This window comes from Podarcis cretensis (genome assembly GCF_951804945.1).
Source record: "Podarcis cretensis genome assembly, chromosome: 1".
Taxonomy (NCBI): Eukaryota; Metazoa; Chordata; class Lepidosauria; order Squamata; family Lacertidae; genus Podarcis; species Podarcis cretensis.
The window spans coordinates 32,874,114-32,896,073 of NC_137170.1; the positions used below are offsets into that span (position 1 = coordinate 32,874,114).

The window sequence follows — 21,960 nt, forward strand, 5'->3', positions numbered from 1 at the left end:
GCACTTTACAGGTTGCCAAGATGTTAACAGCTGACCATCTTATCAAGGGGTTACATGCATAACTAAATTTTCATTTAGCAAATGTCATTTGCAGCCTTCTACACAGAGTTTAGGGACACGCACAGTATTTTTTATACTAGTGTCCTGTTCCAATGGATGCGGGTGGCGCTGTGGGTAAAAGCCTCAGCGCCTAGGACTTGCCGATCGAAAGGTCGGCGGTTCGAATCCCTGCGGCGGGGTGCGCTCCCGTCGTTCAGTCCCAGCGGCTGCCAACCTAGCAGTTCGAAAGCACCTCCGGGTGCAAGTAGATAAATAGGGACCGCTTACTAGCGGGAAGGTAAACGCCGTTCCATGTGCTGCGCTGGCTCACCAAATGCAGCTTCGTCACGCTGGCCACGTGACCTGGAAGTGTTTGCGGACAGCGCTGGCTCCCGGCCTATAGAGTGAGATGAGCGCACAACCCTAGAGTCTGTCAAGACTGGCCCGTACGGGCAGGGGTACCTTTACTTTTTACCTTTACCTGTTCCAATGAGGGAAGTCTGAGTATGTAAGGAGGCTTCTATGAGCACAGCCACAGTACAGATGTTCATCTGGGGGTGCATTTGAACCTGAATTTTGATGCCTTCCACTGAATTGGCTGGATGTGTCTTTGGGGGTGCAGTTGGGAATGCCTATCCAACACCACTAGTTGTTGCATGTGACTAGAGAGGTATTGTAGCCATGAGGCCTGAAACTCCACCTCTTTTGTTGACCACCAGCATTACGCTTTCCATGGTCTTTGAAGACACTCGAACTCAGGACGCGAGGGAGAAACATGCTAGGAGAAGGCACCCTTGGCAAATCTACACCGTGATCAACTCCTGCCCGGCAGCCAATGTCCCCACTGTGGAAGGACGTGTGGGTCCAGAATTGGCCTCCACAGTCACTTACAGACTCGTTGTTAAAACCGTGTTTATGGAAGACAATCTTACTTGGCTACGAGTCATCGCCAAAGAAGAAGAAGAAACAACTCCATTAAATCTCTACAGTACAATGGAAATGTGTGGTCAAAGTTAATGTAGAATAGATATGCATTTCTGAAAAACAGGGCAAAGATGCTTTAACTTGTGAAAATGCCTCCTCATCCAGCCCTCCCTTAGCAGCCTTGCTGCTTCTACTCATTTTATCTTGCCTTCCATGTAATTTATTTCCTTGTCCACCAGATGGCTCTTGTGCAATGAGATTTCATACTGTCTATTATACTTCCTTCCCATGTCCTTTAATGTACAAATCCAGACCTCTGCAGCTCTCTCCCTTTGCAGACAACAAATGGTACGTTGACAGAATGGGCCAGATATGCCATGATACTTAATTTTGGATAGACAAAGATAAAGACAAGGACTGGCCGCCTGAGAAACAGTTTCTATTCAAATGCGATTTTGGTTTTAAACCCAGTGTAAGGTAGTCTCTATGGGAGTATATTATATTTAATTATGGGGTATCAGAGTTTTTAGGGGGCTAACCAGGCTGGGATAGCTGGGATAGCAGGCTTGTTGGTTTCTGAATGACTGATGTAGATTTTCTGTTTCGTTGTTCTGTATGGGACAATGACAATAAAGATTATCGTATTGTATCGTATCGTATCGTAGTGCCTGCTGCCTCTATAGCACATAAGGACTACAGATTTTCAGATTCGCTGTTTTGAGGCCATTTCCTATTTGAAAGTTACCATTTATCTGAGAGGCATGGTGAACATCTGGCCCTCCAGATGTTGCTGACATCCAACTCCCATCAACCCCAGCAAGTATGGCCAATGATCAGGGAAGATGGGAGTTGTAGTTCAGGAACAGCTGGAGGACCAAAGGTCGCTCACATCTGGCTTACACTGTGTGAAGGGAAATAAACCTATTTATGTACGGTTTCTCCCCCCCCCCCCCATCCCTGAGACTCTCAGAGTGTGTGAAAATAAACTGGGGATTATAATCTGGTTTCAAATACCACCCACACATAATAGGTTGCTATAGAGCAACATGATCTAGACTACAGTTGTGCTGCAATCAGAACGCAAGAAATAACTCACCTCCAGACTTTCAGCACATACCTGAACTTTATATTTTTTGCTGTGAAAGGACTCTGTCACCCTACCACAACAAATACACTTTAAAAAGCAGGAGTTTTGTGCATCTTGGAAAGTGATGGAGAAATGCACCGAAAAGTGTGGAGCGAACAAATGACTAACAAGAAGACGTTTAAGCATTGTACAAGGATATTGGGATGAATGCAGGATGGACACTCTTTGTTATATAACCTCCCTACAAACAAATCAGAGCAAATGCTCAAAAAGTCTGGATATAATCTAACCTCTGCATAAGCATTATGCAAGGAAAACAGGGTGGAGTGTTCAGTAAATAAGATGCTTATTCAACAGAGTTTTACTCAGAGTAGCCCCATTGAAATTAATGACCATGGCTATGTTAAGTCCATTGATTTCAATAGGTCTGGTCTGAATAAAATTCAGTTCGATACTACCCTGTGCCTCCTTCCCAATCCAAAATGGACTTTATATAGACACATCACTTCCCCGACCCGTTCCTTAATTGTGACCAACAACACGATCCTGTTCGCATCTACTCAGAAGTAATACCAGTGAGTTCCATGGGACTTACTTTAGTGGCTTACAAGTAACAAGTTTCCGTCAGATTATTCTGCTAGGAATTATCTGCTGAAAAGTTGTAACAAACAACAAACTTCATTGGACAACCAATGTATGCTTGCCTTTCAGCTGTAAAATGTCCACTAGAGGGCCACATGTGCACATAGTCATACATGAGGTTGCTGCTCCATAAACAACAGCTGGAATATGCAACATCAACTCAGTAGGAAGAAGGGGGATAACTTAGAACACTCATCCTTTGGCACACATCTTCCAAAAGAGGAAGAACAAGCAGAATCAGAACTTCAACTCCCTGTACAATCTATTTTGGACTGAGCTGCTGGCTTACTAGAGTCTTTAAAGGCTGTCAGAATCTCTCTCTCTCTCTCTCTCTCTCTTTCTCTCCCCCCCCCCCCCCCCCCGCCCACAGAACAGGACTTTAGAGAATCTTTGCCTGCCCCATCAAAGTGCAGCCCTTTAAACCAGCTGTTATTTTTTTTAAAAAATTAAGTATTGTGACTTGGTGATTAAAAACCTTTGTCAAGCCCCTCTTCAGTGCAACTTTAAAGTGCAAAAACTATAGCAGCTCCAAGATCTGGTCTATTTTCAAAATCCAAAAAGTCTATTCCTCTGGGGTTGCAAATTCTGCCTTTTGCAACTGGGAAACTTTTTGGGGGGTTGTTGTTTTTTTACAGCTCCCAGCACCATTCACAATTATGTTAAAAGTTGATTGGAAAGAAAGAAAAAATCTCACCTCGAGCAACTTAAAAACTATTGCAAGAGTGTAAAAAGGAACTAGTAAAAATCCTGGAGTGTAAATTGTGAAATCTGATTTTTTTTACATGAAGAACACTTGCTGAACAATCAGTTCATTCCATAGAGGGTTAAATGAATGGAAACACACTATAAGACAACTGCAAACAACAACAACACCCCACAATTACACCTGCATTATTGCCATCGGTACTGCAAGGCAGGTAAAAACGGGCCCTTGATAAATAAACCAAGGTGAAGGCATCTTCATTCAACACATTTTCTCACCAGCAAGAAGAAACCAAAATCTGGGAACTGCAAAATTGTTTGAGGAGCCCTCCAGTCTGAACAGCCCCCAAACACACACACCCCAAATCACTGTGCAGAAACAAATAAAGACCATTAAGTGCAAACATGAAGGCAAGATTCCCCATTAAGTCCTTCAGATGGACATCCCCAGCCTGAGTGTGGCACCAGCAGGCATCTTCTAGTGGTAGGTAAACAGGAGGACTTCCTTCTGCAAGAACTGCAGCAGTTCCTGGTGCCCCCACCACTGCTTTAGATAGAGTCTCTATTCTTCTGGTTGTTCATCAGTGGGCGGTAGTGATAAAAGATCTCCATGGAATGTTTCCAATGCCCATAGGAGCAAGAGAAGTGCTTGAAGCAGAGCTGACCTCTGTAGAAGAAGGGACTTGATTAAGACTTCAGACCTGATACACCCTGGCATCTTCCACGTATGGACTAGTTGGAACTTGTACTGGAAACATGGTTGTTTTGATTTCCACAAACCCAGCACTCACTGCTTTCAGATGGCTGGCTGGTTGTTGGAAGGACACAGACAGATCCAATATGTGCTTGTCGACTTGCATGCACCACACCACACCACACCACTAAACAGGCCCCTGAAGAGAAGCCTTGGCATTCAACATCCCATCAGCAGCTAGCATGAGGACCATTTTGTCAAGCCTCTGGGTTGGGCTGCCCATGAAATTGCTGCGTGCCAGGACCAATGGAACCACCTGCACTTCTTTGCAGCACATTCTGTGGCTGGACATCTTGATACAGTACTCACTCAGCCCACAGGACTCGGCACAACACAGGAGCAATATTGGAGCAGAGCATTCACAGACGTCTCCAGTTCAAACACTGGATAGGCATAGCCTTTCAGCACATTACCTTTGGGAGAGTAGCAGGGGTGCTTGTTATCCTTACCAGGCCACTCCACTCCACTCTCACAGGCCAAGTGCACAGAAGGGGATGATCAGACCCTCCAAAGAGCACTTTACAAGAGTACATTGGATTCTTGTAGGATCAGGGTGGGAGCTGCTCGCTCCTCGTGCAGGATGCCTTGTTCACCTCTGCTGTCTGCTCATGAAGCCTAGCTTCTCTTTCAGTATTGAACAGCAAGTCCTCTGTGGAGCCTAGCAGGTTCCAGGAAGGGTAAGTAGATGCCCTCTGCTTGGGCATGCTGGTTTTGGTGGCGATGACTGTAGCAAAAGTAACTTGATCTTGATCTAGGTTGGATCCTGCTCCGTTGAAGGAATCCCTAGTAATGCCACCAGCAGGCAGGAATAGTAGAGGTGGGAAGACTTTAAATCAAACCTGAGCCAGAGCTGAATCCAGAGTCAGAGGGACTGCTGGAGCGTTAATACACGAGTGAATGTCTTCTGTCCAGGTGGGAACCCCTCAAAGGGGGTTGGAAGCATGTTCAGAATAGGCTAGGCTGCAGCATCTGAAACTTGGGTGCTCCATGATCTGCCCTGCTCTGGCAGGTTGAGAGAGACTGCTTATATTGAGTCCATAGCTGTCAATGTTTCCTTGTTTTAAAGGAAAATTCCCTTATTCTGAATAGGATTCCTCACAAGAAAAGGGAAAAGTTGACAGCTATGATTGAGTCGCAGCATAAGACCCTGCAAAGCCTCTAAATATGTTTCTTTGTGAATCCTGTACTGGCTTTTTATTGTGAAACATAAATGTCAAAAATAGATTTTACACATTACAGGAAACTGTACGTGTTGAAGTTAATTTGAAGCGTAAGAGGCTGCAGCAGCCTGTTGCTCAACCTATCTGGAAGTAAGTTGCTTGAGATGACTCTGAGCACTTCCTTGCCCTCAATGCAAGACATGAAGAACTATTTTCTTCTGTCAGTTATGGGAAAAATATGAGCTCAGCTTGGACTTTTGTCTTCAGATAGGTAGGTGGTTCCTAAACCTTCCTATGAGCACAGACCTGAACTGGTTTAGAAATTTCCTGTTCTAAGTTTTGTTGCAGAAAGCTGCTATGCTCTTATAAACCAGGAACTATTTTATGGCTACCTATTCAAATGCAATGTCGAGATTATTGGAACTGTTTATGGTGGCATCACTTTCTATGACTCTATTAAAAGGGATATGAAGTTAAATGAGCACAGTAAAGGTGGCACACACCTTGCATACCTGATCACAAGATGGATAGCTGGCATTGCCCCTGCTGCCTGCCAGAAACTTGCAGAGGAATGCTACTACAAGGAAAGAGGATTGTTCTGCAATGTATGGGGACTTTTCTTGCTAGTGGCCTCGCTAATTGCTAAGCTATCTGATAACTTCTTTCTGAAAATACTTATTGATACCACTGCTGTAGGCTAGATACACCTAAATCTTCCCTGTTCCACTTCTAGCTGACATATCGCACAAACAAAATTGATCATATCAATGTGACACATATGTGAGGTCATCAGAATGTTTAAAAACAACAATATTCTAGGTTTTTTCTGTAAAGCACAGTACTATGTATTGCTGCCTTCCTTTGCCATCATTTAAAAACCTGGATGGGAAATAATGGTATTCATATTAGCCTTAGACCCAGGGCCAACAAGGGGGGGCTGGTACGAATTACTGGGCCCCAGCAGTCTGGAAGGGGGCCTCTGAGCCCGACTATCTGCATATGTTTTTTGTAATTCTGAACAATATATATATGTATATATTTCATGTACAATGCATCCTCAAGTCTGAATAATGGCTTGCGAACTTATGCCATGAATCAAGCATGTCTGACTCTATACAAACATTCACTTCTGCGCTTTGACAGTATGGCAATGCTGTCTCATCCTATTATGCGCAGTTGCATTTACATGTTTTCTTAAGGGAACATTGTACAAATGCAACAAAGCTGTTTTGTGATACTCATTGTGTTATGTTACACATGCAAGTTTAATGTTTAAAGTGTATGGCTAGTTCAGCAACGACTGTGTGGGTGCTTATATTATTGATATTAGTCATTACGATCTTAATAGTCTCAACAGGTACAAAAATTATCGTATTTATTATTAACATAAAAACAAGATCACACATTTATTTTATATCCTGTGTACAGATTTTTAATCCATCTGCCCTTGCTGTTGTGGGGGGGGGTGGATATTTTTTACTGCGGCCCAAACTCACTCTCAGCAACCTTGCTCAGATCAATTAAGATTATCCAGAAGGGGGGGAGGGAGCTATTTATGGCTATAATGCCGGAAAATGTGTCTTTCTTCCTAACATGAAAGTGGACTTTTAATCCTTAACTGTTGAGCAAAATAGTAATAGTATTCAATGAGTAATAACATACAAACAAATAGATGAAAAGCAACAGATGCATGATGGAAAGGCTGCAAAACAGATAATTCAGAGTCCTCTCTGCACATGTACAGACATTTCCCCCAAAGCTAGTAGTCTCTGCTGTAGTAGTTGAAGGTAATTCTGTTTGCTGAAAAACTGTGGTCAAGAGAACCCAAATCTCTTCATTGGAGACTTAAAACTGGGGAAGTTGTGATAAGCCGGTATGACAAAATCTGTTATCTGTACAATCTGTGCTCAGTTCCTAGAGCAAACAGTTCTGGGAATGAGAGCTTGGAGTATGAAGGAAAAGGTATAATACTTTAGGTATGCAAATGGGAAAACTCTGGGCAACAGTGAGGAGTAGCTACAGTGAGTGATGTTGCTACCAAACCATCCAGACAGTACTGTGAATTTGAACCACTGGGGTAGAGCATGATGGAGACACTCACTAGTATCCTGAGATCTCAAACGCCATTAGCGTGGGGAAACAGAAGCTGTTTCCTCAGTCCCTTCTCTCATATCACTGGAGGATAGTGGCAGATAGATTTCTAGATTTCTCCACTTTCCGCTCCAAATAATTGAGGCTGCTAGCTTGGCAGCATGAAAAGGAGGCTTGACCAACTGATTACAGTGGTACCTCGGGTTACATACGCTTCAGGTTACATACGCTTCAGGTTAGAGACTCCGCTAACCCAGAAATAGTGCTTCAAGTTAAGAACTTTGTTTCAGGATGAGAACAAAAATCGTGCTCTGGCGGCACAGCAGCAGCAGGAAGCCCCATTAGCTAAAGTGGTGCTTCAGGTTAAGAACAGTTTCAGGTTAAGAACGGACCTCCAGAATGAATTAAGTACTTAACCTGAGGTACCACTGTATTCAGAATTCTGGGAAAGCAAGAACCGGTTCCATGACACAGTGCTGAGCTGGCCATTCTGTGACTTTTGCTAAGATGAGACCTAGCAGGACAAGACTGCATGATCCTATCAGTGACAGCGGGCTGGGAAGCATGGCCATCACTCACAATGCGGGGGTGCCCAGACGCTCATGCCTTTTTCACAGAGCAAAATCATTTTCACTGAGCTGAGTCCATCCAAAAACATGTGCAATAATTAAATTATCTTTTTTTTAAAAAAAAATAATCACTACATCTTCTGCACATTCAGTATGCATTATCCAATCATGTGTACCAACTATTAAAATACACAGGATATCAAATACTTAATATCAAGTATGAAACAGTACCTTTATCAAGATGGAATAGAATGTCTGGAGACGCATGTGGCTCAAACACTACAAGTTTTAGGGGAGCTGCAAAGACTGTTTTATTTTGCCAGGTCTTGTGCCTGTTAGTTTTATTTAATTGCTTCTCACTGTTGTTGTTGTTTTGTATTTTATTGGTTTTTAAATTGCAAACCACTTTGAAGGCTTTTTGGTGGGAAAACAAATATTAAATATTAATAAAAAGGAAATGCTGAAAGCAAAATGTGGGGTTTATATATTATATACTGAACTGCAAATAGCCATTGGATACCTGACAAAAGGATTCACAATAACATATTTGCATGGAAATGGAGCGGCCATCAACTGCTTTATTTAATATATGGAGAATGCACACTATGATCACATGTAATAGGTATCATGAGAAGTATCATAAGAAGATAGACTTTTCTGTGCTGTACAACCATATGCTAGATAACATCTAAGGAACATGGCACTATGTTTGCATTTCCTGGAATCATCCTTCCTTCTGCCACATTGGGCATCTTCCTACTTACGTCCTTTACACCTATTTTATAAACCTTATGTTATCAACCATTTGTTCAGTGCCTTTACAATACAGCCAGTGTAATTCACTGAGAGAATTCAGTTCATTTAAGAACTCGCTGTTAAGAGTTGCATTTCTTTCCTCTCCTAACTCTCACTTTCATTCGGTTTTTCCTGCTGCAATTCTTTCCCCACTTCTACCTATATTTTTTTTCCTGTTCATATCCTGAGAAGCAATGAAATAATTAACATTCACAAGAAAGTACCATGATCGGATGTTAGACATCCGTGTTACAATAACAGAACAGGGGAGATAACTATAATTTTGCTTGGAAATGTTTTCAAAGTGTCTCTGGCCAACATCACTTTATGGCTCTACATTCAAATTTTTCACCAGGATCATTAAAGAGGCTATAGCTAATGAAGACTTAATGTCTTGAGAATTTACTCTCATCCCTTCCTCTGATGTGGTCTAAGGTGAGATCTAGGGAAGCAAAATGCTTCTGACAAATAGGAGATTGCTCTGTTTTCTCCTCATCATCAGCCAGTGATAGAGTATCACAAAGCACTGAGTTGCAAGAGATGGTGAAAGGGTCAGCATCCTCTCTTGCCAATAAAGAGACTCACATTAATTGAACTGAAGGTGAAATGATGGGAAAGATGCTTGCATCTCCTTTGCCAATGTCCACCCACCCCGGTCTTCCAGAATCCTTAATTTATTCTTTTCCCCACTCTAAGGAGAATTAATGAGGCTTGATTTACAATTAATTCCCTGAACTGATTCTCAGTGTAAAACAAACTTATTTGGAAGTGACATAAACAACTAACCACTCTGAAACTTGCCTTTTTTTGGTGGGGCGGGTGTGTGTGACAGAATGCATGAAGTTGAAACAGAAAATTAAATTTGAATACAGCATCATATATTTCACAATGCATTCCTTCTCATTGGATAAGCCATTACAACACTGATTGTGTCTTTTTAGTCTCCTTTTCTTTGGCTCATTCCCTGGACCCTGAACATGCTATAAAAGGCACTGGGTGTATTAGTTTCATGTGTGTGAATCTCGGACAATACATTCCAACCATAGCTTCTGACTTTTAAAAGTTCCATAGCCACCGTTTCTCTCCTTCACACCTCTGCAATATGAGGATACCACGTGTTGGCTTTTATTCCATGGTGGGTACCATTGTCTCCTATGCAAGGGTCCTGAGGTAAGTACAGTACTCAGGGTTCAGAAAGGGGGCTCCCTGTTGGCCACAACACTAAGTTCTGGCACACGGGCACCAACACAGCTGCATTGCTTGGAGTATTCTGTTGACTATCTGTGTGAGAGCATTGTTCCCACAGTGCAGCCATAAAGGACCACAATGCTGGGCAGGACCATATGAACAGTCCATCCCGCAGGAGCTGCATGAACTGCTCTGAGCTCTATGGAGCAGAAGCAGCGGGAAATGTAGCACAATAATGCATTGCGATTAAAATGATGCCTATTCGCATACTTTTGCTTAAGCTTGCGTGCATTTGTCTGGTCGCCCAGTTAAACTGGAATCTCCTGCCCCCAATATGATACCTGCTGTTATCCTAGAACCTACCCTTCTTCTCAGATTCCTTGCTAACTCAGTGGTATAGCACCTGCTGCAGATGCACACACAAGTTCAACACCAAGGCATCTCCAGGTAGAAATGGTGAAGTCCCCGCATGAAATTCTGAAGAGGTGCTCCCAGTCACTGTAGACCAAGGAAAGAGAACTAGTGGTCCCTTGTTGGGCTACCATTCCCATCATCTCTGACCCTTGGTCATGCTGGCTGAGGCTGATGGGAGTTGGAGTCCAACTATGTCAAGAGGGCTAGAAAGGCACCATCTCTGGCACTGTGCTCAATGGACCAGTGGTCGGACTCAGTATAAGATGGATGCCTAATTCGGGCTGCCATGCTATTTTGTGCATGAGCACATGTGGTGGCCATGCTTGTGTGCAGGCAGCAAAAACGTCTTTGCAAAAGTAATAAAATTCAATTAATACTTTTTAAAAAGCTTACAAAATGGTATGGTCAATAGTAAGGGACGGGAGTGATGGCCAGTACAGGCTACCTGCAATTACATGGAAGCACTAGTCAATGGGCCCCTATGATATTCCTATAACCACAGTCCCAGAGGTATATATCTGTCTATATCTCTAGCTTATTTGCTTGTTTTACTATCTCAACTGACATTCCAGCCATACAACACCCAAAGCAGCTAACATCAACCATAGTACTGCAATGTTTAAAAGAAAGTATTATATAAAACTCAGTAAGTCAATTGAAATATTATTTAGCATTTATATATCAATAAGTCAATTAAAATAGTATTTAGCATTTTCAGCTTCCAAACTGACCCACTCTCATTAAACAGATCTTCACCTGTCATCTCAAGCCTCAGGAAAGTTGGGCATAGACAGGTTTCCCAATGGAGGAGAGGGTGCCACCACCAAGAAGGCCTGGCCCTGTTTCCCGGGCAGCCTGTTGTCTTTTGATCAGCAAATAGGGGTGCATGTCACCCCATGTGGATGTCAAACCAGTATACATAAGGAAGGAGTTCTAAAGAACACTGGAAGTGCTAGCTGGGTAAAATGTGCTTTCCCCAGCAACACAATTTTCCCATTTTAAAGCTAGGAACAAGCAGTTTCTCCCCAGTAACTGTGCTAGGTGAAAGAACAACAAATGAATAACTGCAAGGCACTCTTAGCACTAAGTAAAACGTGCAGTGGAAAGGCTCTTGGAAATGTGGCTGTGCGTGCAGAATTTTTCACGTGGTCTTCTGGGTCACAGTCACAGGTTAGCAATTAGGGGAGGGGACGACAATAAGTTTTAGAAATTTAAGCAATATCCCTGAGTAAAGGAAGTGCACAAGGCACAATGTGATCTCTGATATAAGCCAATATTAGTTGTATGTCGCCTATGACCCTCAAGGACAGGAGTCTCCAGTCCCATTTGAAGCCACGAGAGGAACCAACCTGGCACACTGCAATCATACACACTTTATGTCTTGTTACCACAAAGATTGACAAATTGGAAAGAGTTCAGCAGAGAGCAACCAAATGATTAAGGAGCTGGAGAGAAGGTGATTTATGGTGCATAATTTAAGTAAACAGTTTTATAGTGTCGACGGGGAGGGGGTGCTATAGGAAGGTGAAAGCCCAAGTGATGTTGGGGGGGGAGGGTTAGGAGAAGAGTATGCAAATATCCGAAGCAAGGAAACCCAATGAAGTCGCAATTAATGTGACAAAATATTAAAAGATGGTAGGTAAGGGCTGATGCTGTGCTAGTATCGAAGGGGGGGGGACGACTCATGAAATAATGAGTGGTTTCCAGCAGGAACTCTCAACAGGATTCTGCCAGCTTTGGCTCAGATTATTAACCCGCACCATGTTTTATGAATGCCATATTAGTTCATAATTTCCTGATGTTGTCACCACTCATTTGCAAGCGAACAAGTGAGAAGCGGCCAAAGTTCAGTAGTGGCACACATGCATTGCACACAGGTCACGGTCTCAGTCTCTTGCATTTCCAGTTAAAAAGCAGATCAGGTAGCAGGTAACAGGAAAAGGCTTCTACCTGAGACAGGCAGACAACACTGGGCTAGATGGACAAACTGCCTGGCCTGCTATAAGGCAGTTTCCTATGTTTCAGCGCTATTGATGCTTGAGTCCTCTGATCTGTGGTAAGACATGAAGTGCTGTATACTGTCATTGGTACAACCGTATCCTGTACCAGGGAAGTAGCACAGATGCATTCTGTTTTGCTGCCTACATCAGTCGCAACCTCACTGAAAGCCCTTCCACCATATCTCTAGCATAGAGCAGTGTACCCATGAAAGGTGACTGAGCAACTGAAATGCTTTTTAGCTTGTAGCAAACATTAGCTGCCCCACTCTTGCCATGTAAGAGTTGTGCGTCACATGACATCTCAGTGCAGGACCACTCTGCCACACACCACACTGTACTGGCATAACACCCAGGATCAGCTGAGGCAGTCAGCAGCACAGCACAGGTCATGACTTTGCAATGATTTGCCAGCAGAGGGGCTCATATAGGATTAAGCTTTAAGGCTGCAATTTTTAGAAGGGTAGGTCCACAGTTAAGCACTAGCAGAATGCACAACTTAAAGAAATCAGTACAATCAGGCAATAGATTTGTTAGCAGAAACAAACAAACAAACAAAACCCCACGCCAAAACCGATAGTGGGCAGTTCTCACAGTGTTACAAATTTTAGCTTCCTTAAGGCTACTGCGGTTGGCAGTCACTAATAGTGACTTTTGCTAATAAACCATTATTTGGTTCAGCTTTAGGGAGCAATCCTCAGCCCTAGGACACAATCTACACACCATTACAGTGAATAACAAAACACTTCTTGATTTTACTAGAAATGAATCTAACTCATAAAATTATTTTCCAAATAATAAATACGTGGCATGTTCAGTTCAGGTCCAGTTTTCTGTTAGATGGTAAATTTATGTTGGGCTTTGTTATATTAAGATTGTTTCTTAATATACAAAACAGAGACTTTCTACTTTAAAAAAGAATGTCGGGAAAAGAGTTCTACCCTAGCCTTCTCCACAACAGTGCATTTTTAAAAAAAAATCTACGGGAATTTTATTTTATTGTATGGAGAAGCATTCAGTCACGTGAGCTTCCACTTACCAGGTTTCCAGCAATCCTTTGCTTGGGACACAATTGTGCTTGGCTTCCTTTTTTTAACCATTTCCTTCCTCATAGATAGATCCTGAGCCCTCATAGATCCTGAGTACTCATGCCACTTCAACAAGGATACTTCTAGCCTTCTTCCCACACTACACTTCCCTTCTCAGGATTTTTCTAGCTTACATGTCTCCCTGTATAATACATCTTACTATAAACTCGGGAGCAAACAATGCAACCTGAGACACACAAAAACCATACCAATTGAGGGTTATTTTCTCATGCACAGTTGATATTTAGCTCTTGAGGATCTGGGTTGCAAGAAAACTGTTTAGGGTTGACACTCTATTTCTGTCTAAAAAGATACATTGTCCTTTCTGAAGAAACTAAAGAACATGAAAAGGAAAATTAGTATCATGGGGGGTCTCATAACAGTACAATTACCTGTATCCTGTCTTCAGGAAGTTCTGTTTTCATTGCCAGCATCTCCCTCGCATAGACATCAGGATAATGGGCCTCATTGAATGCTTTTTCCAGTTCCTCCAGTTGATAGGATGTGAAAATTGTCCTGAAGGAAACAAAACTAACTGATGAAAAAGTAAAAATGAAACTAAATGTTGGACTAACCTAAACGGGTGAAGGACCAAAGGGAAAGCTTAGAGAGTGGGCAAAATATATTTGATTATTGATTTATTGCATTTACATCCCATCTTGTTCCTCCAACTAGCTCAAGGTGGCAAACTTGGTTCTCCCTCTCCCACAACAACTCTGGGACCATGTACCCAGTGAGCTACATGGTCAAGTTGGGTCTTAAACCTTGGTTCCCCAGGTTGGGTCCCAACACTCTAACTACTACACCATGTTGCCTCCTATATGTATCTACAGATGGATAGCCAAAAGCCATAGGAAGTAAAGGTACATAGAGAGAGAGAGAAAGTTCACCATGGTTATGATAAGCAAAGGTAAGCACTTTGCTGTCGAACCCTACCCACATTTTGTCTGCTGCATCCTTCTTCACTCAGTGGGGTACTCTCAAGTAAGTGTGCATAAAATGGCTAGCTTCAAGTCCAATTTATTGAAATGGAAGAATTAACTATGTCTCCAAAGCCCTCCAGCTGAATTGAAAGCGAAGGCCTATCCATAAAGTATATTAACAAATCAAAGTGGGAGACAAAAGCAAATCTCTCAACACATGGAGAATGGGGCTATTATTCAGAAGGAGGCAAAGGGTGAGGGTACTTAAACAAAAATAAGTGTGGCACTTGATTTTTTTTAAAAAAAAAACTTTGATACGGTAAATGGGTAGTCTTAGATTCCTGTTTCTGTTCATTGTCAAGAAAGACATCACAAAAACAAACCCATTTGTAGCAGAAGCTACTCAAAAGATTTAAATTAGGGGAAAGCACCACCTCATAGAAAGTCACAGGAGGGGGGGGGACAAGAAGTAGCACCCCCAAACACCAGCTCAGCTTCTACAGCCCAAAAATGTGGAGTCCCTATAAATTTATTTTTCATATCAGTATCCCCACCAATAATTCAGAGTGGCATACATTATTATCATCTATACCATCCCACTGTATATATGCTATGGGTTTTTTTATTGTAAATAGAATGCTATTGGAGATAGAATCAGTCTTTGCTTCTCTGGGCTGTGAGCCTAACCACCCTCACTAGGACGTAAGTTCATTTGCAGGCAATAGTGCTTGCTATCAAATAAATGTGTTTTAGACTGGATTCAGTTTCTCACATATATATCTTAACTATAGAGTGTCGAAATATATGTACATCTCTATTGGTAATCACACATGTTAAGAATTAAACTACTTGTTGTTATGTTCTTCAGACTATCATTTTGCCTTTCTTTTTTAAATAAAAATAAAAATAAAGGTAATCTTTTGCTATATGTTAGCAAAATAACAATAAGGATGCTGGCTTGCTGATTTGGTTAGTTGCTATTACAATAACAACTAAACTGATAAGAGTTATGGATCTTTAAAAAAATTACTTCCATATTATTATTAGCAGTACTTCTGTGAAATGTAACACTAAAGCAGAACCCTAACAAAATCTGGCAAATTCACTACATTCAAACCCAACAGTGTGAATCCAGATGGTGACTCTTAATTCTGTAAGATGTAGTTGTCAGTGTCAGAAGACATGCTTTAAGTTGAAAAGACTTTGTTTTGCTTGTCAATACCTATAGGGAGTGGCTTCATGTGGAAAGTTGGATTTTCTGGCAAAATGCAAGTTTTAAAGAATAAAAACCATTATTTGCTTTTCTTTATTTCTTTTTTGCAATGCAGCATTCATATCAGCATTTTCAGGTGCAAATATTATTTCAACACCAGTGCACAGCATGCTATGTTTGGCATTTAAATTGATGGGTAACAACACCGTCCCCTCTTTTATAATGTTGAAAGTGCCCAGCCTTTCTCACATCTGCCAGTCTTCCTTTTTTAAATAAATGACCTGAGCACCATATAGATTCCCTAACATTTTACAACCTAAGTACCACTAGTGCCGTCAGCAGTTCAGCTGTGCTGTGCTGTGAACAGCATAGTAAGTAGGACTTCCACCTCTTCAAAACAACGAATTTCATACCAAGGACACACTTTTCCCACGTTTATCTATTCCAAAGTCCTCCTCACAGACAGGCGCACTCCCAAAACGATTGTCTGGGACTGGAAACAAACGGAAGCACAACTGGAGTTGAAGAAAGATGCCTGCAGAGCAGACAGGTTCCTTTCATGCTCCTGTTGTGCCGCAAATCTGAATGAGCATTAGGCTATCCGCACCAATTTCTGATGCATGGCAGCCCTCTGGTTCTGTGATTAATCTACCAAGGAAGCAGTCTGCATTACAATATTGTAGTTCATTTCTCTCTCTCTCTCTCTTTCTCTGTGTGTGTGTGTGTGTGTACACACAGATGCAAGCAAGCCCAAATAAATATGAAATAAACACCTGCACCCCTGAAGAAATATAGCATCCAGAGGAGAAAGAAATCCAAGTCACTTAGTAAAAATAAAATAAAATGTAGTCTTCGAATTTCCAATGCTCTCAAATCACCTCCAAGCATTTTAAATCTAACGCACTGTATCGGATCAGTAACAGTGTTAACAAAAAGACCTTGTTAATACAAAGGACATATTCTACGATCAAGCGTTTGTATTACTGTAGTTCTTTAACTGGTGGAGTTTGGGGTGTCTCCCCCCCCCAAACGGAATCACAGCCAATGCGAATACAGCAAACTCGTTTAACCATTCGATATCCTTCTCTCGAGGCAATTTGAAGACTATTTCTTTGGGGAAATTGCTGGGGGGGGGGAAGGGGGAGACAACACAACTCTCCCACTTTTCTTGCAGGATAGTTTTCCTGTCAAAAATAAATGGCAGAATGCGTCTTTCTGAAATGCATACTTAAATTTCGTTTTTTTTCAAAAGTCACCTTAGTCCACTTTGTACCAACAAACCTCAGTAACAGAGACATTTCTAGTGTCTCTCCGTTTTGCAACTACTTGTTGGAGAAGTATTTAATTATAGGTGAATTCATTGTTGTTGTTGTTGTTTAAAAAAACCAAATATACTGGACAAGGTAAATACTGTACACCTATTGGAAGAAGAAAAAGCCACTCCTGAAATCACTAAGAAATTCAACACTTGATTCCAGCTCTTTTCTGGATCCAGAAAGGAAACGTGCTTCGATTTTAACCTGGATCTAAACGGCGAACCAACCCACTCCCTTGTATCAGTCCAGTTCATCTGGGAAGTTCTTGTCCCCCATCTGCTTTGACCTCATCAGTCAAACGGAAGCATCCGCTTTGCCACGGCAATTGCACTGCTTAAGGAAATATTGAACCCTTAATTTGCCCTTTTCGTCATTCTAGCCAACCTTTCACGGGAAAGTTCTCGTAATCCACAGGCACTCCGCCGCTTAGCAAAATTGATCTAATTATTTCCCCAAACCGGGTCCGAACAGATGCATTGCTGTCCCATTGTCCTGAATATCAGGAATAACAGGATTGCCACTGGCTCGCTTGGGAATATTTTCCTGGCCACCCCTGCAGTCCTACCAGAGACGAACGCAGCTACTTCTGGAAAGAGGACCGCGTCCCCCTTTCCTGGGGGCAAAATGACAAGTTGCCCCTCTTGAGACTGTGACAGATCTGGGAAGGGAGGTTAGACTTCCACAAAAGACCTCTTCACTTTCCTTTCCTCTCTCCCACATCTCCTGTTTGCAAACTGTCCTGTCAGCTTGCGGAACATTTCGAATACTTTATTGCTAGTCACGGAAATTGCAGCAGCATTCTTTGCTGAAGGAGGAGGAATATAAATTCATCGCACAAACCGCCCTTGATCTCCCGTGTTGTTGTTGTTGTTTTCCTGAGCAGATGCCAGCCATATCATTTTATAGGATGCATTTCATAATAACATCTCTCTCTCTCTCTCTCACACACACACACACACACAACCACCAGGAGATTCCGGTTGGGTCAAAGCACTGCTTTTTAAAGGGTCCCAACACATGCAAAAAAAAAAAAAAATCCCTAATTTATTTCGTTTTTTAAAAGAGAGAAAGAAACAGCCCAAGAGATCCTTGGAGAATGAGGAATGCAGAGAGAGGTCTCCGAGGACAGCTTCCCCCGCCCCACCCCGTGGCTGCGTCTTTTATGACAATGGACCACTAGGCAAGGAAGACGGATTACAACAATGGGGCGAAGGAGAACTGCGGCTCACGGGGAGAAGGGAAAGTGCCACCGTGCAGCCGGTCGGATCAGCCAGGGCGACCTCCCCCCCCCCCGCCTCTCTTGGGTCGGAGGTTTCAAGACAAAACAGCACCCAAAGGCAGAACAAATGCCTTGAGAAGCGCGGCCTCCTCCTTGAGCTGCGCCTCGGGTCCATCCGAGGAGATGCTGGTGGAGGAGACAGAGGACTCCGTTGGGATGGAGGAGGACCCAGAGAAGGGCGCAACTCTCCTTGGCGCATCTCTGCCGCTCCCTTCTCTGTCGTCGTCCCCCCAGCCCCATACCCACCCGCCTGCACAAGCTGATGGGGGGCTCGATCCTGACACCCTGGATCCTGAGGCCCAAAGGTAGAGACTGGGAGGGCAGGCCAGGCAATTATGGTGGGGGTGGGGAGATCCTCCCTCTCCGCCTCGCAGGGCTCCCGAGCAGCGTCCGCCTTACCTGTGCCGCCTCTTCTTCCGCTTCTTGCTCTGGCTTAACGAGGATTTGGACATCTTTCTGTCGCTGGACGAAACATCCTCGGAATCTGGGGACACAGAAAGGCGGCAGCGATGGGGACCAGAGCTCCTGGAAGGTGTGGGTGTGTTCGGGTGAGTCTCCCCTCCCGGCTCCCCGAGACGCTCCGGGGTGCGAGGCGAGGGAGTCTCGCACTCAGACCTCGCTTCGGATTTCCCCGGATCGGGGGATCGGGGCGCTGGTCTCGTGCGATCGACTCAGGTTTCGTTCCCTGGCCGGATTCCCCCTGGCAGCGCTTTGCATCCCGAGGACGCCTCGCTCTCCGCGCGCTCTTGGCTCCTCTTTTCTCCCTTCCAAACTCGAAGGCCAGTTTCGTTTCCAAGCCTTACGCGACATTTCTCCCCCTTCGAAATGTCAATTTTTTAAAAAAGAAAAAAAGTATTTATGAATTTAAAAAGTCGATGGCGCATCGCCCCAAAGCTTGCAATTTGGGGGATCCTACTAAATCTTATCGCTCCTATATTTAAAAGACAGGGCAAGGAAAAAATGGACTTTGAACCAGGGGAAGGGTATTTATATATTAGACACTCTACAATAACAACTTTTGCCGTTTCTCCTAATTTTTACCCGTTTAAAATTATTCTGCATTATTATTACTATTATTCGTTTGGAAACCGGCCATTGCTTTTCCTATTATTTCCTTTTATTCCCTTGGCGCTTATGGTAACAAATCGGGACCTTGGGCCCCGACCGCGCTACCTTCAACAGCGCCGGCCCCCGCGTTTCGATCCCATCCCTTCAAAAGGATGGAAACCAGCGGCCGGTCCTGTGTTCGAAAGCCGGCCCCTCTCCCTGCCTCCGGAGGCCCCCGCCCCCTTCTCCTGGGCCCCCGTCGATTATCTTTCCTTATGCTTTTATAAGGACCGCCGTCTGGGGAAGGAGCTGATGGACCACTTTCTCAAAAAGCCGCGATCTGGAAGAAGCGGAGATCGCTGGCGATGGGAAGGCAAGAAGAGCCTGTGTTGGCCCGAAGGGGGTGGGGTGGGGACAGACCACCCCTTCAGAGCTGGGAGTCTCCCTGCTGGGTCAGCTGTGTGGGGCTTCCCAGCCTGGAGGGCTCCCACACGGGGTTGCAGCCGCGGCCTCCGGCTTTCCTGAGGCTGGATCTCTCTCTCTCTGTCTCTCCCGGCTGCCCCCTTCCTCGCCCGCCCCCCGGCTCTGCCTCTACCTGAGCTGGCCGTCTGGCTGGTGTCGAGCTGCGCGGGGCCTCGGCCCAGCGGCTGCAGGTGGACGCCGGGCGGGTCGGCCAGCACCTCCAGGAAGGTGGGCTGCGCGTAGAAGCCGGGCAGGCTGCCGGCGCCGAGCAAGCCCATGCCCATGCCGCCCACCCCGGCGGGGCTGAGCACGGAGCGGGCCGCCAGCAGGTGGCCGGCGGGCAACGAGTCCAGGGCCGCGCGAGGGTGCGAAGGCGGCTCCTTGTTCAAGCCCAGAATCTCCTGGATGCCGAAGCCGGTGCAGCGAGGCGCCGCGGGGCCCGAGACGGGCTTGGCCCCCGCGGCTACGGAGCCCACCGGGGCCCCTGCCGACCCTGGGGGGCCCGAGGCTGTGGGCGGCGGCGGAGGAGGAGCAGGCGGCGCGCCGTCGGGGGCTTTGAGTTTGGCGGGCAGGCTGTGGGCGAGCGCGTCGCCCGCTTTGCCCGTCATGCTGCGACTGGTCCCTGGTGCCCGCTCCGGGGAATGCTCGGGAGCCCCCGCCTCAGGCCCCTTTTATACGCCCAGCCTGGAGCCCGAGCGGGGTCAGAGCCCAGCAGCCAATCACAGGGACCAGCCGCGATTAGGAATTCCAAAAAGCCAAATATGGGGGGGGGGGGCCGGGGGAGGTGAGGAGACAGAGAGGAGGAGGAGGAGGAGGGGGAAGACCCGTCGCGGGGGGGGGGGGAGAGAGAGGGAGGGCGGCCTGGGGCGCGCGGGCAGCTGCGCGCAGAGCTAGAGCCTAAGCGGCAGGTAAGACGCCCGCACGGCTGCCAGCAACGGAGGGCAGTTTGTTGGGTGTCGCTCTGGAGGGGTCAGAAGGGAGAACTCGCCGCGGCCGCTTGAAGAAGCTCTGGATGTGACAGGTGGGTGGGAGACCCCGCAGCACCCGAGAGGCGACTCTGAGGCAGAGCGGAAAGGGGTTTGGCTGCCCTGTCCAAGAGCAGGGCCCTTGCGCGCGCGCCCAGGGTGAGAGGAGAAAGGGCGGGAAGGAGGGAGCCCCGCGTAGTGCTGACAGGAGGGCGGGCGGGCGAGCGAGCGAGCGCTGCAGAGGCATTTTCCTGGAACATGGTCAGCAGGCTCAGAAGGCTGCAGCCCTCGCGTGAGAAGTGGGGTGGAGGCCGCGGGGAGCGGAGGAGAAGGGAAGGCGCAACGAGAGGAGCCGACGCCTAGGAAGCGTTTCGTTGCCTTGGTTTGACCGCGCGAATAGAGGCGAGGCGAGCGCGGCGCGTCTTATACAAGTCACGGCGACAGTTCCCTCGCCCAGTTCACCAATGAAATCATCCCAGTTCCTTAGAGGGTTATTCAAATCCGAATTCACACCTCTTCTTCTTCTTCTTTTTTTTTTTAAAAAAAGAACGAATCGCCGCGTAGGCAGGCAGGTGGGCTGATCGGAGACTTTGCAGTTTGTTGTACAAACTTTGGCAGCAACGGGTGCCTTTTCCCAGTTATCAGTTTCGCAATTTGGATTTGGAGAAAACAACTGGGAAAAGATATCGAAATGTGGAAAGAATGATTTCCATATCGAAATATGGAAATAATCTTGTGGTGTGTTTAATTATACGTTGAATAGTGGCAGATAATAATAAATATATATAAAAAAAACAGTTTGGAAATTCGTTCACAGGAATCACTGCAGCAAACCGGATTTGTGGTGGCATGGAAAATGTGCATACTTCGCGCTGTTTTCAATAGGTGCTACAACTATAATGTAAGATGAAATATACAGGTGCCATTTTGAATGAATGCGAATGAGAAGTCAATGTGGAACAGAGGGCGAAAGCAATTCAGTACTAGCGCCCATCTAAAAAATAAGGGCTGCTTCTTGTCTTGCAGTAATTAGCCGTCCATAATGCAAATTTAATGCTATCCTTTTAATACTAACATTGTTGAAGGTGGATTCTTGGAAGCAAAACGAATAACCTAAGTTGAAAGAAATCATATGAACCAAACTAAAAGCAAACTATAGTTTACTTTTATCGACTATAGATCAAAGGTCTCCATTCAACTTTTGAAGTAAAAGCTTTGTACATTCAAAATTGATTTCACCCAGAAAATTTTACTAAATCATTGTTTAGCAAAAAAGTAAGTTTCTCAAGTGACATTTTAAAATTT

General features: G+C 44.8%; 1 protein-coding gene across 1 annotated transcript in view; it reads right to left on the minus strand.

Annotated features, from left to right (window-relative positions):
- Positions 1-20,298, minus strand: part of VSX2 (visual system homeobox 2) — a gene marked incomplete at its 5' end in the record, with an annotated part of 33,603 nt that extends 13,305 nt beyond the window's left edge. Inside the window, 3 exons of the mRNA XM_079972647.1 lie at positions 13,843-13,966; positions 18,581-18,665; positions 19,824-20,298. Of these exons, the coding sequence (XP_079828773.1) occupies positions 13,843-13,966; positions 18,581-18,665; positions 19,824-20,298 (684 nt within the window). The remainder of the gene's footprint in view (positions 1-13,842; positions 13,967-18,580; positions 18,666-19,823) is intronic.
- Between the last annotated feature and the right edge of the window lie 1,662 nt (positions 20,299-21,960).